This window comes from Micropterus dolomieu, linkage group LG01 (assembly GCF_021292245.1).
Source record: "Micropterus dolomieu isolate WLL.071019.BEF.003 ecotype Adirondacks linkage group LG01, ASM2129224v1, whole genome shotgun sequence".
NCBI classification, from domain to species: domain Eukaryota; kingdom Metazoa; phylum Chordata; class Actinopteri; order Centrarchiformes; family Centrarchidae; genus Micropterus; species Micropterus dolomieu.
This window is the reverse complement of record NC_060150.1, coordinates 48,387,380-48,400,825: the sequence shown is the minus strand read 5'-3', so window position 1 is coordinate 48,400,825 and position 13,446 is coordinate 48,387,380. Positions and strand designations below refer to the sequence as shown.

Sequence of the window (13,446 nt, the reverse complement as noted above, 5' to 3'; positions counted from 1 at the left end):
TGACCAGGAATCAATTCTTTCTTTTCCTTCTTTTATTTGAAAGTTGTCGTAGCCATAAGCAGGTAAAAAACCTTAAATACAAACACAAGTAAATCAATGAAACACATAATAAACTCAGGTAACCATAATAAACATCACCATCCAACATCAAAATACTTATTTTAAATCACTGCTCACATAATTTAATTTTAAATCCTAACAACTTTAACCCTCTACAACACAATCCTACACTTACAGTTTTTCCCTTTTAAACTTTACAATACATTACTTTTAACCATGCTTCAAATCTCCATGATGTTAAATGTACAACACTTTAGTTTACAATTCAAACACATGGTTTTATACAAACATTTTTTTCCTAAATATAATTACATGATTCACTTTAATATTAAAATCCACCACATTTCACAAACAACAAACGCTCACCGACTCCTTCCTCGTTCAGACAAGCTTTAGTCCTGCAGTCTCATTTTTTTCCAGTTCCTCAACACATCTTCCCAGCCTGCTTTCTATCCTGTGAATGACTCCAAATCTCCTAATTACCAGATCCCTCCCACCTGGTGACTAACTAGCTGACTGCAGCTAAGCACCACAACCAGGGAAAAAAGGGCGTGGTCTGCAGCTCAGCTTGACTGCATTGGACCGCATACACTAGACTGCTTTTCTTGTGTTTGGGTGTGCGGTCTTTGGGGTGGACCAGCATCTGTCTTAGTGTGTTCTTGGGTTTAAAAAACACAGGGATGTTATGTTTGTTGAAAATCCTCCTGAGTTTCTCTGATACTCCAGACACGTATGGAATCACAATGTTGTTGCGTTTGACCTTCTTTTCCTGCTCCCCTGTAGTTTTGTTCTTCTTGGATCTTGTGGCTGTTTTCACAAAGGTCCATTTAGGGTATCCACAGGCTGTAAGTGCCCCCTTCAGGTGGTTCTGTTCCTTCTCTCTGGCTTGGGCGCTTGTTGGTATGTTTTCCGCTCTGTGGTGCCGTGTTCTCATGACCCCTAGCTTGTGCTCCAGTGGGTGGTGGGAATCGAACAGTAGGTATTGGTCTGTGTGGGTTTTCTGTAAACACCAATCTGCAGGCTCCTGTCCTCTTCAATGTGTACAGCGCAGTCCAGGAAGGCCAAACTGTTGCTGTGAACATCTTCTCGTGTGAACTTGATGTTACTGTCCAGGAAACTCAACAAACGTAACCTACCAACCTCAGGTGAAGATACCAACGATGGTCGTTCAGTCTTGGCCACAGGTACTCTTAACGACTGTAACGACTGTCGTCACAGCAACAAGGAACAATAACAGGACCCACTTGCGTGTTTACAGGTGGCCAGAGGGTCCTGCAAATCACTCAGGATTTAAGACCACTTCCTTCACTCTGTTCAATCTCACTCTCTTATCTTTTCACTCAATTACCTACTCATTTCTCACCGTGTAAATAGTGTTCACTGAAAATATTAAAAAAAAGAAAAAGAAAACAGGACATTACAGTGCAGTGAAAGTTACCAATCTATGGCTTTAAATTTGATTTAATTAAAGGCAGTGGTAAAAAGAAAAGTCTTCAGTCTTAGTTTAAAAGAACTGACAGTTTCTATGCTGGAGCATAATAACTGAACGCTGCTTCTCCTTGTTTAGTTTTGACTCTGGGGACAGAAAGCAGACCTGATCCCAGACGACCTGAGAGGTCTGGATGGTTCGTAACGAAGCAGAAGATCAGAAATGTATTTTGGCCCTAAACCATTTAGTGCTTTATAAACTAACAGCAGGATTTTGAAATCAATTCTTTGACATACAGGAAGCCAATGTAAGGACCTCAGAACTGGAGTGATGTGATCCACCTTTTTGGTCTTAGTGAGGACTCGAGCAGCAGCGTTCTGAATCAGCTGCAGCTGTCTGATAGTTTCTTAGGGAGCCTGTAAGGACACTGTTACAGTAGTCGAGTCGACTGAAGATAAATGCATGGATAAGTTTTTCCAGGTCTTGCTGAGACATAAGTCCTTTAATCCTTGATATATTCTTCAGGTGATAGTATGCTGACTTTGTAATTGTCTTAATCTGGCTCCTTAAATTCAGGTCTGAGTCCATTATTACACCAAGATTTGTGGCTTGATTTGTGGTTCTTAACATTGCTGATTGAAGTCGAGCACTGACTTTCAATCGTTCTTCCTTGGCTCCTAAAACAATGAGTTCAGTTTTATCTTTGTTTAATTGAAGAAAATTCTGGCACATCCGTTATTTTTTTTTAGCTCAGATGTTTGATTACCTATAGACACAAAGTAGTCCCTGTCCTTTAAGTAGGATTCAAACCATTTTAGTACTGTGCCAGAATGTCCAACCCAGTTTTCAAGTCTGTCTTGTAATAAGTTGTGGTCGACCGTGTCGAATGCAGCACTGAGATCCAATAATAGTAAGACTGAAATTCTGCCACTGTCAGTGTTTAAATGGATGTCATTGAAGACCTTAACAAGAGCCGTCTCAGTGCTGTGGTGTGGTCGAAAACCTGACTGGAAGACATCAAAACAGTTATTTAGTGCCAAGAAAGCACTAAGCTGTTGAAAAACAGCCTTTTCAATGATTTTACTTAAAAATGGGAGATTTGATATGGGCCTATAATTACTCATTAGTGACCTGTCGAGATTGCTGTTTTTAAAGAGTGGCTGAATGACTGCAGTTTTCAGGGCCTGTGGGAAAAAACCTGAGAGGAGAGACATGTTGACAATTTGTATAGGGCCACTGATAAACACCTCAGCATTCAAATAGCTAAATGTGTTCAACAGATTATTAATGTCCTCTTTCAACACTTCAGACTGTTGCTTCACAACATCATTGGCCCTGATGTGCAGTATGATGTTTTTCACAGTAGGATGTTCAGCCATGATATGCCGGATTCTTTCTGCCAAGTCTGACACCGTATCCTTCGGAAAGCAGAGTATTTTGGTGTTTTTACTGCACATGCTTCTTACATCGTTTACAGCAGAGTCACCCACAATCAGAGTTTGAGGCCCAGTCGTTAGCTTTCCCTGCAGCCTTTTACTTTCTGATTTACTCTCAGTCCTTACCCTTCTGTGTGAGGACGGGATGTTATCCAGGTCATCAGACGAAAATCCAGGGTCCAGCAATAGTGGTGAAAATCTGTTCTGCTGTTGCACACTCTCCCTTTCGCAGCTGTCCATGGCTGTGTCCTACTAAGAACAGGGGTTGAAGAGGTGCTCTGCCTGGATGATAATGCAGGCCAGCCAGTCGCATCACAAATCTCAGGGCGCTGGGTTCTGCCTGTTAATCGTCCTCCCATTTCCCAAGGAAATTATTTACTCTTTGCACCAAGAGCTTTCCAGGGAGGACTCCCACTTTCAGATTTATTACCCAGTACACAGGCCTCCTGCTTCTTGGTAGTGTTGTTGGTGCTAATTAGCCATGTGTTAGCATGCTCTTGTCGACTGTTTTGGGTCCACGGTAAAGTCCAGCATAGTCTAACCTGTGGATCTTGGTTTCCAGCGCTGCAATTTTCTGCAGACGCTTGTGGAAGTTGTCCGTGGAGAAGGGCAGTGCTATTGATAGGCCGCACTCGTGTAGCACCAAGATCATAAGTGTTTAAAGTATGGCAATAGCCTACTTTATTTGAATAGATGACAGTCCCACTGATTTAAAAGTATCCAAGAGCCACTGCTCATAATTCTAGCAGGAAAAAAAAAGCAAAAGAATGCAAGCAGATGCAAAATAATGCAAGCGCAGGCAAGAGCAAGCAGCAAAGCATCTTCACTGTAAAAAAGCATGAAGCAAGTGGTAGCGAGTAGATGCGTCAGTCCTTTTAGGAAATCTAGCGGCATTTTCTCTCGGTTCGGTTCTGACGATGCCGGTAGTTTCAACGGCACGGCTGATTCTTAGGCAGCAGCAAAAGCAATCAGTGAAGTCGACGTAAGGTTGAGAAGGTAGAACACACAGGTGATCTTCTATCAGTTTATCCGTCTTCTTCTGCTGAAAGAGAATACTACGGAAGCGCATTGCATTCACCAAAGAAAAAAAAATTTAAAGCCTTATCTCATAATTACGAGATCAGGTTGTCCTAATTATGAGAAAAGATGTCATAATTACGAGATCAGGATCTCATAATTATAAGAAAAGATCTTGTCATTATGAGAAAAGTTATGGACATTGCTGACCTGCATGAAAAGTGGACAATGACTGCGCTATTGGATTTGATATGCTTTTATTTCTTCTTAGGTATGAGACACTGGGAAATATTGAGGTTACTTAATGTGGATGGCATTAATATTAGTATGTCAACACTGCGAAGGTATCTTAAGTCCTTGGGGTTGTTCAGACGAAAAGCCCACTCTGACCTACTCGAAGTCGCTCTCTTCCTGCTGGAACAATTAAACCAGTACGGGATGTTTCATGGCAATAAATTAATGCATCTGAAAAGCACTCAGGCTGGCTTAGTGGTGTCCCAAAGAACTATCAGGTACCTGCTGAATCCTAGATCCGCAAGGAGTACAGCTGAGGCTACGGAATCGTCTAAGACGACGTCTCTACAGAAACCCAGGTCCCAACTTCATGTGGCATGTCGATTCATATGACAAACTAAAACCATATGGAATCTGTATTAATGGGGCTGTCGATGGATTTTCGCGTATGATCATATGGCTACATGCTTACTCCACAAGTAGCAATTCCAGGGTTATTGCTGGGTACTTCATTGATGAAGTGGAAAGCAGGAGTGGCACTCCCACACGTATCAGGTCAGACCTGGGTACAGAGAACTGTTCAGTGGAGCAGATGCAGATATTTTTAAGAGATAACCATGAAGACGAGTTTTCTGAGAGATGCTACATCACCATGCACAATTTTGGATCAATGTCTTTCAAGATTTAAAGGACCTGGACCATTTCTCAGGGGACTTCCTCGATAAAAATCTAATCCAGTTCACCTGTCTGGAAATAATTGAGGTAGGCTAAGTCTTTCTGCTTTTTGGTTGAATTAAGATAACAATTTGCATTGGTTGAGTAATAAATTAGGCTAATTGTTAACTTCATGATTCACTTCAATGAACTAGACAGTTCTGTCTTACAGTAAAGCAATAGTATTCATACGTTGCACACTGCAGTAGATATTGGACGCTTTAATGATTAATCCTTTCCATAGCCTAGACTACTGTTCATAGAATTCCAATGTGTAGGCTAATAAAGGCACAATCTGCTGGCCTTCTTATTTCCAAAAATGCATTCCTAAATTCTTCTGAAGCTGAAATGAGACTAGCAGTCAGAGGAGTATCTTTCTTCTATTTTTACTCCTCTTAATTCAAATTTGACTCTTTATGTTTTCACTGAAAGGATTTTTTTGCTTATGTTGTCCCCCTTCCCTGGTGGGTGTCGGGGAGGGGTGTATTCTGTTCCTGTATCTGTCTGTATCATTGACTGTATATAAAAAGGTCTGTATGTAGGAACAATTAGGGAGAAAACTTATGCTTCCGTTCTGCTTCACTGCATGATTTATTCTGCAGCACCACCTAGTGACCTGTTTAAGTATCGCCCCACCACAGTAACAAGTAAAATACAAAGAAATTGGCATTGGCAAGTAACCATTTAAGGTATAATATCACAATAAATTACATGTGTCTATTTATTCAAACACAGTTTCTTTATTTTAGCAATAAATGGTAACATAATTAACTGTACTATTCCAATAACTTTTTAACATGTCTTTATGCCAGATTTTAATTAACTGTATTTGCATTTTTTTAAACCCTTTATACTACAAATGCATTTTGCAGATGACTGTATGTTTTCCCCCATATAATTTATTAGAGTCTCTTTGCAGCTTCTATGGAGAGAAATAATGATATAAAGGTACACATTAGCAAAAAAAAACCAATATAACTATCCCTGTAAATGTTAACTGTCAATTTTTTTTCCAGAGGGAGCTACAGCAAGTTGCTCATCTGTGGAACTGCCACAGAATTCGCCCCAGCAGGAATGCTGTTTCCCCAAGTGGACGACCACTGATTATGTACAGCTTTCCTTTCCTTTCATAAGATAAATGGGGTCATTGTGTAAAACTCAGACATTTTTGGAGCAATCATTGAGTTAAAAGTTAACCACAGAATCCAGTGCTGTTACTTAGTCAGCTCTCAAGTGATAAGACTAATTAGCCTATACCCTTGAAATCACCACAACAAGAAAATTTACAGTTATGAATTAACATGACAGCCATTATACATAATACTCTTTTCTGATAGAAAAAAAAAACTGGGAAATTATAATTTTTTACAACACAGGTTGTTCTTTTCTGTCATATGGAATGAAATTCACACCCATTACTTACAAAAGCTCTCTGTATTTGAGAAGACATTACAAGTTGGCAAACTTAACAACCTTTGAGCCTCACAGTCTGTTACATTGCTCGGATATTAGCTTGCTGAAATATGAAAACCTCAAAGCATTTATGGCAATTATTTCATTATCATGCACAACATTTACTGCAGTAGTTTCACATCAAGAAATTTGAACAATTTGAACAAAAAATACTGCATGGAAGACTGCAGAACAATAGATTCTCTGGAGGTTGTTGCATGACTTGTTACAGTGTTAAATGGCTATCAAATCTATAACTTCTAGAAGTTGCATAAAGCAACAAGGGCAAGTTTGGCTCAGCATATTGGTTGTTACTTTCTGACACAAATTTACTTCTTCCTGAGGTTTAAAATATTAACCAGTTTTTTCCGGGAACTGCTGACATGTTATCAACAGCGTATTTAGGTTCTTGAATTATTTGTTTGTGTGCTACTTGAAGGAGGACTGCTTTAAGGTTCTCTCGTGATGGAACCATTTTCACTCCCAGTCGATCCAGTAGATCTAATAGCTCATCCTGGCTATCACTGTCAATGTCTTCCTGTAAAGCAGTTGTTATGAGATCTCTCTCACACTGACTAAGATACAAGAGCATAGATTCAAACAGTATATCATTAGACACAGCATGTTCTCCAAATATCAGTGCTGTGGTAAATGCTGGGGCAAGGTGCAATGGAAAGTATCCTTGGTCCAGAAATCCTTTGGCCAATATTCTTCCCTAAGCCTTCCATTCTTCCTCCTGCCATTTTGGTGACAGGGACGGCACTCTCATTTCTCCCCCTCTGCTGCACAATCCAGAAATTCTGTCCAAAAAGCAGCATAGGCATCTCTGGCCACACCATCTGCATCTGTGCCCTTTTCATTAATAAAGCTGTACTTTAAGGGGTAGTTGAGAATCATCTCATCTTTGAACTGACAAATCATTTCCTCTAACAGATTTACTCTATGTAGTGTGATACCCACTGTACGTAGCTGATAGCCTGCATCAAAACTCGAAGGCTCAGTATGTTGAACATAGTTTTCTGAGACAGGAGTGGATGTGGAGGGGGCAAAGCTGATGACGTCCTCTGTGGAAAGGAAAACTGGAACAGTGTCATCCAGCTGGCTTGCAGATGATTTTAAAATTTACAGAAGCTGACACTAAATAAACTTTAGTGTCACACAGGGAATGAAAGTAGCACACGCCAACTGCGGGTAACTTGGTGGTGGGTGAAATCGTTGGGCCATATCCGCTGCTTTGACAGACAGGAAAAATGCACAACAGAAAGACACGTGTAGTAAGGTAAGCGTACTGTAGCGATCAGCGCCTGCATCACACACACAGCCACCAGTCAGCTCAGGAAATATCTGTGAAAAGTCCAAAAGAGTCCCAAGTTACTGCCTGGTTACAGCCAGGGCACTGCTTACCAGCATCGGAGGCTGCGGGGGAGGGGGGGAACTCCACTGTTGTTGGAGAATTACTAAGCTTGTAATAGTCACCTATTCTGCCTTCATGTACAGCTTTTAATGTGATGGTAAACATGCTTTGTGTATTGGTTTTTCCTTCACATGTAAAAAAAAAATAAATAAATAAAAGACTGTTATATCAGATATCTGTGGTATAATCACAGATTGTTATAAGGACTTTCCTTACCTAATATATTTCTGCATACACGTTGTTAAACCCATCATATGGTCTTTTGTCGTTAATGTACAAAAAGTGCAGTTTGATTGCTTATCAGGTTTATGTAGGGGTTGTTTAACGAAAGTAAGCAGGCCGCTGGCTGTAATCACCTCAGCAGGTATCAGATCCGCCCGTTACCTTATATTTTGCGTAATATACTTTTGTAAGCTGAATTGTTCCAAGCTTGTCTATTAAAGAGGATTTGAACTGAGATAAGGACTCATTAATTGGTGGTTGAACTGTGGGTTGAGCGCTTACTGTAAGTTTGTTTTTCTTTTTGTCTGTAGGTAGGCCAACCTGATGATATATCATATTATTTAATGCCATGACTTGACTCAAATTATCTTTCTCATATTATTATAATTTGTTATATCTTCTCCACCATTGCTCATAATAATAATTCATGCAATTCATGCATCACCTAATTTCATCATAAGACAAGCCTGACCCACAAGAAAGAACAGTGTAAATTTAATCTAATATTGTGTTAGTCATACTATATACTGATTTACTGCTTGTCCATTTTGAATAATACAGAAGGTAAAGAGCTTAAAAATGTATCGCATATAAAATCGCAATATTGATTTTAAAAAAATGCAATTAGATTATTTTCCAAAATCGTTCACCCTAATTCCACTTTGTTAAAATACCACTACCAGTTGACCATGGAATATTTAGTACTGAGGAAATTTCCCGAATGGACTCCTGGAAACCTATCACGGTACCACGCTTGAATTCACTGAGCTCCTGAAAGTGATACATTCTTTCACAAATGTTTGTATAAGCAGTCTGCATGCCTAGGTGCTTAAATTTAAACAAGTGATTGGAAAACCTGAATTCATTGATTCGGAGGGATGTCCCAATACTTTTGGCAATATACTCTATTCTGTAAAATTGTATAGAAACTCACGTTTTCTCTCTCTTGGTGCTGTAGAGAAGAGGAGCATAAGGAAATGCGCAGCTTTCAACAATAATAGAGGTCTGATGAATATGTAAGAGCATAATTGTAGAATTCAGCCTACCTTTACACACTGGACAATGTCCTGTCTTTTTATGGTGACATTATATGAAAGCAATGAAACTTTGGTTTATTGCATTGTGGGCTATGTTTTTTAGAGGCTCAGAGAAAAATGTTTACAACAAATGTTTCACAAGTACAAATTTGAAGAGGGTTGTCCCTATTTTCTACCATTCTGCCTTGTCCCTGAAAAGACAAATTACATTACTTTGATTTATTAAATGAATATAGTTTTGTGAATCTGCAGTTAGCTAGCAAAGATAGATGATATTTGATGGTGGCGCAGTGGATAAGACCTAATGTAATATTTCCCAACTTTAATTGTTTGCTTATGTGGTTGTTTTTCTAAACGAGATCGCTTTATTCTGATTCATCACATCTCTGCTCAGATCACACTGACAGACTGAGGACATTATGGAAATCTAAACATAACTAAATTCATTCCTTCATCTGTCATCCGCAAGATTAAAGCAAAACAATGATTGACAGCCTGGAGGAATGAGGTGATGAGATGAGGTAATGGTGAGAATTATTGTTTCATGCCAAACACAGTGAGATAAATTTAGCTGAACCACTGATACAATGTCATCATTTTGCTTTAAGTAAATAAAGTTTACTCTTTAAAATAAAAATATTTTGACATTTTGTGTCCTGACAGACTTTGTGGCTGTCGACTCTCAGCGACTCACTGTGACGTTGTGGCCTCAGCTCTGAAGTCCAACCCCTCCCATCTGATACAGCTGGACCTGAGTAACAACGAGCTGCAGGATTCAGGAGTGAAGCGGCTGTCTGCTGGACTGGAGAGTCCACACTGTAAACTGAAGACTCTGAGGTCAGTTCTCTGACTGTTTTGAAAAGTAAAGAAATGCAATGTTTGACAGCTTATACAGACTAACATTGTGGTCCATCAGTCAGTGAAGATAATATCAGTACTGATGCGGCTGTGTGTGAGGAAAATGAATGAGGTAGATTTGATTATGGCAGCAGACAGTTTGAGCTTCTGTGTAAACAAAGAGAGAAAGAAAGGGGAGTGGTCGACCCCCCCCAAACTACTAGTGTTGTGGAGCGGGCATGCTACGGATACATGGCAAACAAATTTTTGCATGTTTAGGCTTTCTCTGTTACTCTTAAAAGATTTTTGCCGCTAAAGTGACGATGGATGATAAGACCATGGATACGGCTTCTATGAAATTTGTATTTCTTTTTCCATATTTTACAATTTAAACATATTTAGTCATCAAAAAGGGTGTGTAATCATGTGGTGGCAATGACCACTTAAAGTATCATGAAGAGTGAGCCTGTAAACTCCAAAACATAGCAGCATAGTTCTTCTGTTAGTGTAGCTTAAGTGCTGTGGGACAAAAACATTTAAAATGCTAGGATAACTCCTGATTTTTACAAATTGCATCAACATTCTGGCAGATTCCACGATATTCTGCATTTTACAGTTAATTGCATTTCAATTGTCAAATTACATAATTATGTCCCCGATTTCTGCAGCTTTCAGTGGGCAGGGGCTCATTTGGGGGGTGGGTTTAGTTGAAGAAGGCTGACATTATGATGGTCCTCAATAACACAATGATTAGGACATAGTAATGTTGAGTTCCACATTTAAAACCTGAACACATCTGATTGGATTAGAAATGGATTTTATCTCCATCATTTTTTCTTTATGCAGATTGAGTCACTGCAGTTTGTCAGAGATCAGCTGTGCTTCTCTGGCCTCAGCTCTGAAGTCCAACCCCTCCCATCTGAGAGTGCTGGATCTGAGTAACAACGAGCTGCAGGATTCAGGAGTGAAGCTGCTGTGTGGTTTTCTGGAGAGTCCACACTGTAGACTGGATACTCTGAGGTCAGACACCCTTTTTTCCTTCTGTGCTAAGAATAATATGATGAAAAAGTTGTGGTAACATTAAACTGCAGACATAAGGCTGATATTATACTGATCCACACTGAATATCTTAAAGGAGACCTATTATACTGCTTCTCCAGTCCTATTTTGTAGTTCTGTGATTCCTGTATGGCAGCTTTGCATGATTTAAAGTTTAAAAAAATAATTTTCTATCTTATACTTTTTTTTCAACGGAAACAGGGGTTCCCTGAACACCCTGTTGTGTAAGCAAGTGCACTGTATTTTCCTGCCTTTTTAACACCATTGTGTTTACAAACTTATCGCAGCTGATTGGGTAACACCTGTGACACGCCCACCAAACAGAAGAAAACATACCTAGAAGCCCTTTGGAGAACATTGCAAGAAAACATGTCGTTCAATCCGAAAACATTGCAAGAGGTTTTGAGATTGAACTCGCTCCAGGCTGTTGTTGTTGCTATGCGGTACAGAACGACTGAGTGTTGCTGTGCCGTTGCTGTACGGAGCAAAATACCATACATGGAACACCGGCTTTGTATGTCGTAGACCGTAAAGGAGTGTTCATAATAGGAGGAAATCATTTCTTTGAAATACTTAACCTCATTCCTGCTTTTCTCATTTAGGGGAATCCGCGTTCTCACATTTTCTGATGGTGTGTCAAGCAAGTCAGACACTCTTTTGAATTTCCTTCAGAACTTTTCAAAGTAAAAGCTTTCAATTAAACACGACAAGTACTGCTGCAAAAATTTTCTTGTGCTTTTATTTTGTTGGCCCAATCACTTAAGAGCAAGCTATTATGTGTGTAACTTTTGCTTTCATGACTGAGATCTGTTTCAACACCAGCCGCTATAATTATTATTTTTACGCTATATTGCTGGCGGGCCAGCTGCGGCTCAAGGGCCGCCTAGACCATACTTTTTATGCTGCAAAAACTGAGCTCTCAAAAACAAGAAAAAAGCCATAAAATGGGGGCGATATTACTTACAATAAGCAAAATTTCCGGCCAAAAGAACAAGAACATTTCACTTGCTACTTAAGGACAAAACAACTTGCAACAAGTGAAATTCTCTAAAATAAAAGCCACCTGGTAAGAAGAAATATCTTGTTACACAAAAAACCCCCAATATTTTGCCTTACTTACTTAGATTTTAGTTTTTGCAGTGTATAATATTATTAACAGACATCCAACTGTATATAAAAATGGACGCAGTGTCAGTGAGCTCAACGGTTAGTTTCTGAAGAGCAGTTTTGAAGCCCAAATTGGGTGGAACCATCTTGGCAGTGCGTCACCTTCCGTCACTCCAGGATAACCAAAAATGGATAAAGAGGCGGGTCATGGGTGGAGCTGAGGTGACATGTTGCTGAAACCACTCCCGCCTAGCTCGACGTGACCGAGTTAGCTCATGCTAATGAGCTAATGCTATATGCTACTCTGCGTTAGCAGAGGTAGCTTCTACACCCCCAGTTCTGTGCGGTGGAGTTCGGAACCTGTGGTTGTGTTGTTACCAGTTTATGGTCGTTACCAGCCTACAGCCAAGGTAAGATACCTGAAAATATTAAAATAACTAACATATCTGTTATTGACATTATACTTCACAAGGTTTTAAATGATTTTTAATATATAAATGTGGTAACGTATTTTGCAAGACTAACGTTAGATTTTGTTGAGACCAGATGTGAGGGACCAAGCTGTCAGGCATGAGGAGTCAGAAAATACGTTTCCAAAATATAGATATTTTTATTTACAAAGCACAAAAGAAACTAATTTATGAAAAAATTCTGGGCCCATAAAAGAGGTCAACTAAACAGAACTTAACTCAGGTAACATAACCTTAACATAAGATGAAAGAAACAGACCTAGACTAACAAAACAGACCTAACAAGACTGAGAGATGGGGGAAAATTATGTAGTGGCTGATCAGGCCATTCTGACACAAATGGGGTAAACAATAACTATAGCACATGCAACACTACCTAATATTAACTAAGGGTAAATCAATCAAATAATCATAACAACAAAGTATAACTAGCAAAGAAAACACAATTCAAAAATTGAACGCTCTGCCACCCCCATAATATGGGAAAACATGGCGCAGTCCAATTATCCATTCCTCTACTTAAACAGCTTAGAGTCAGTCGGAAGTCCTTTTGTCTGTCAGCCAGAGACCGCCAGCAGCAACTCCCCAGGAAATGGTAACTCCAAAAGAAGGTATTCATTTCACAGAACATAACTTAAAGATAATGAACCTGAAATTAGCTACATTGACAAAGTTAAATAAATGTGTGCACCCAAATAGAAAATTAAGTCAAATAACTAACAAAACTGTTTAAAACTAGTGTGTCCAGTTATTTGTATAATATGTAGTATGTTCAAAACAAGAGTTACTACTGTGAATTGTTGTTTCCATGTGTGCCTGCTAGTGCGGCCATCACACCAGAGTCAACAGTTAACTATGAATCACTTATTAATTACGTTAACGTTTACTTAAATCTCAAATGAACAATTTGAAGCAAATCAATTAACCCTTTTACATAACGTTAGTTACAAGTCATTTA

General features: G+C 39.3%; 1 protein-coding gene across 1 annotated transcript in view; it reads left to right on the top strand.

The window, feature by feature from the left end:
- The window catches only part of LOC123968416 (ribonuclease inhibitor-like), a 12,832-nt gene extending 1,271 nt beyond the window's left edge, over positions 1 to 11,561 (top strand). Inside the window, exons 2-4 of the mRNA XM_046045172.1 lie at positions 9,679 to 9,852; positions 10,699 to 10,872; positions 11,199 to 11,561. Of these exons, the coding sequence (XP_045901128.1) occupies positions 9,679 to 9,852; positions 10,699 to 10,872; positions 11,199 to 11,202 (352 nt within the window). The 3' untranslated portion in view covers positions 11,203 to 11,561. The remainder of the gene's footprint in view (positions 1 to 9,678; positions 9,853 to 10,698; positions 10,873 to 11,198) is intronic.
- The last annotated feature ends 1,885 nt before the right edge of the window (positions 11,562 to 13,446 follow it).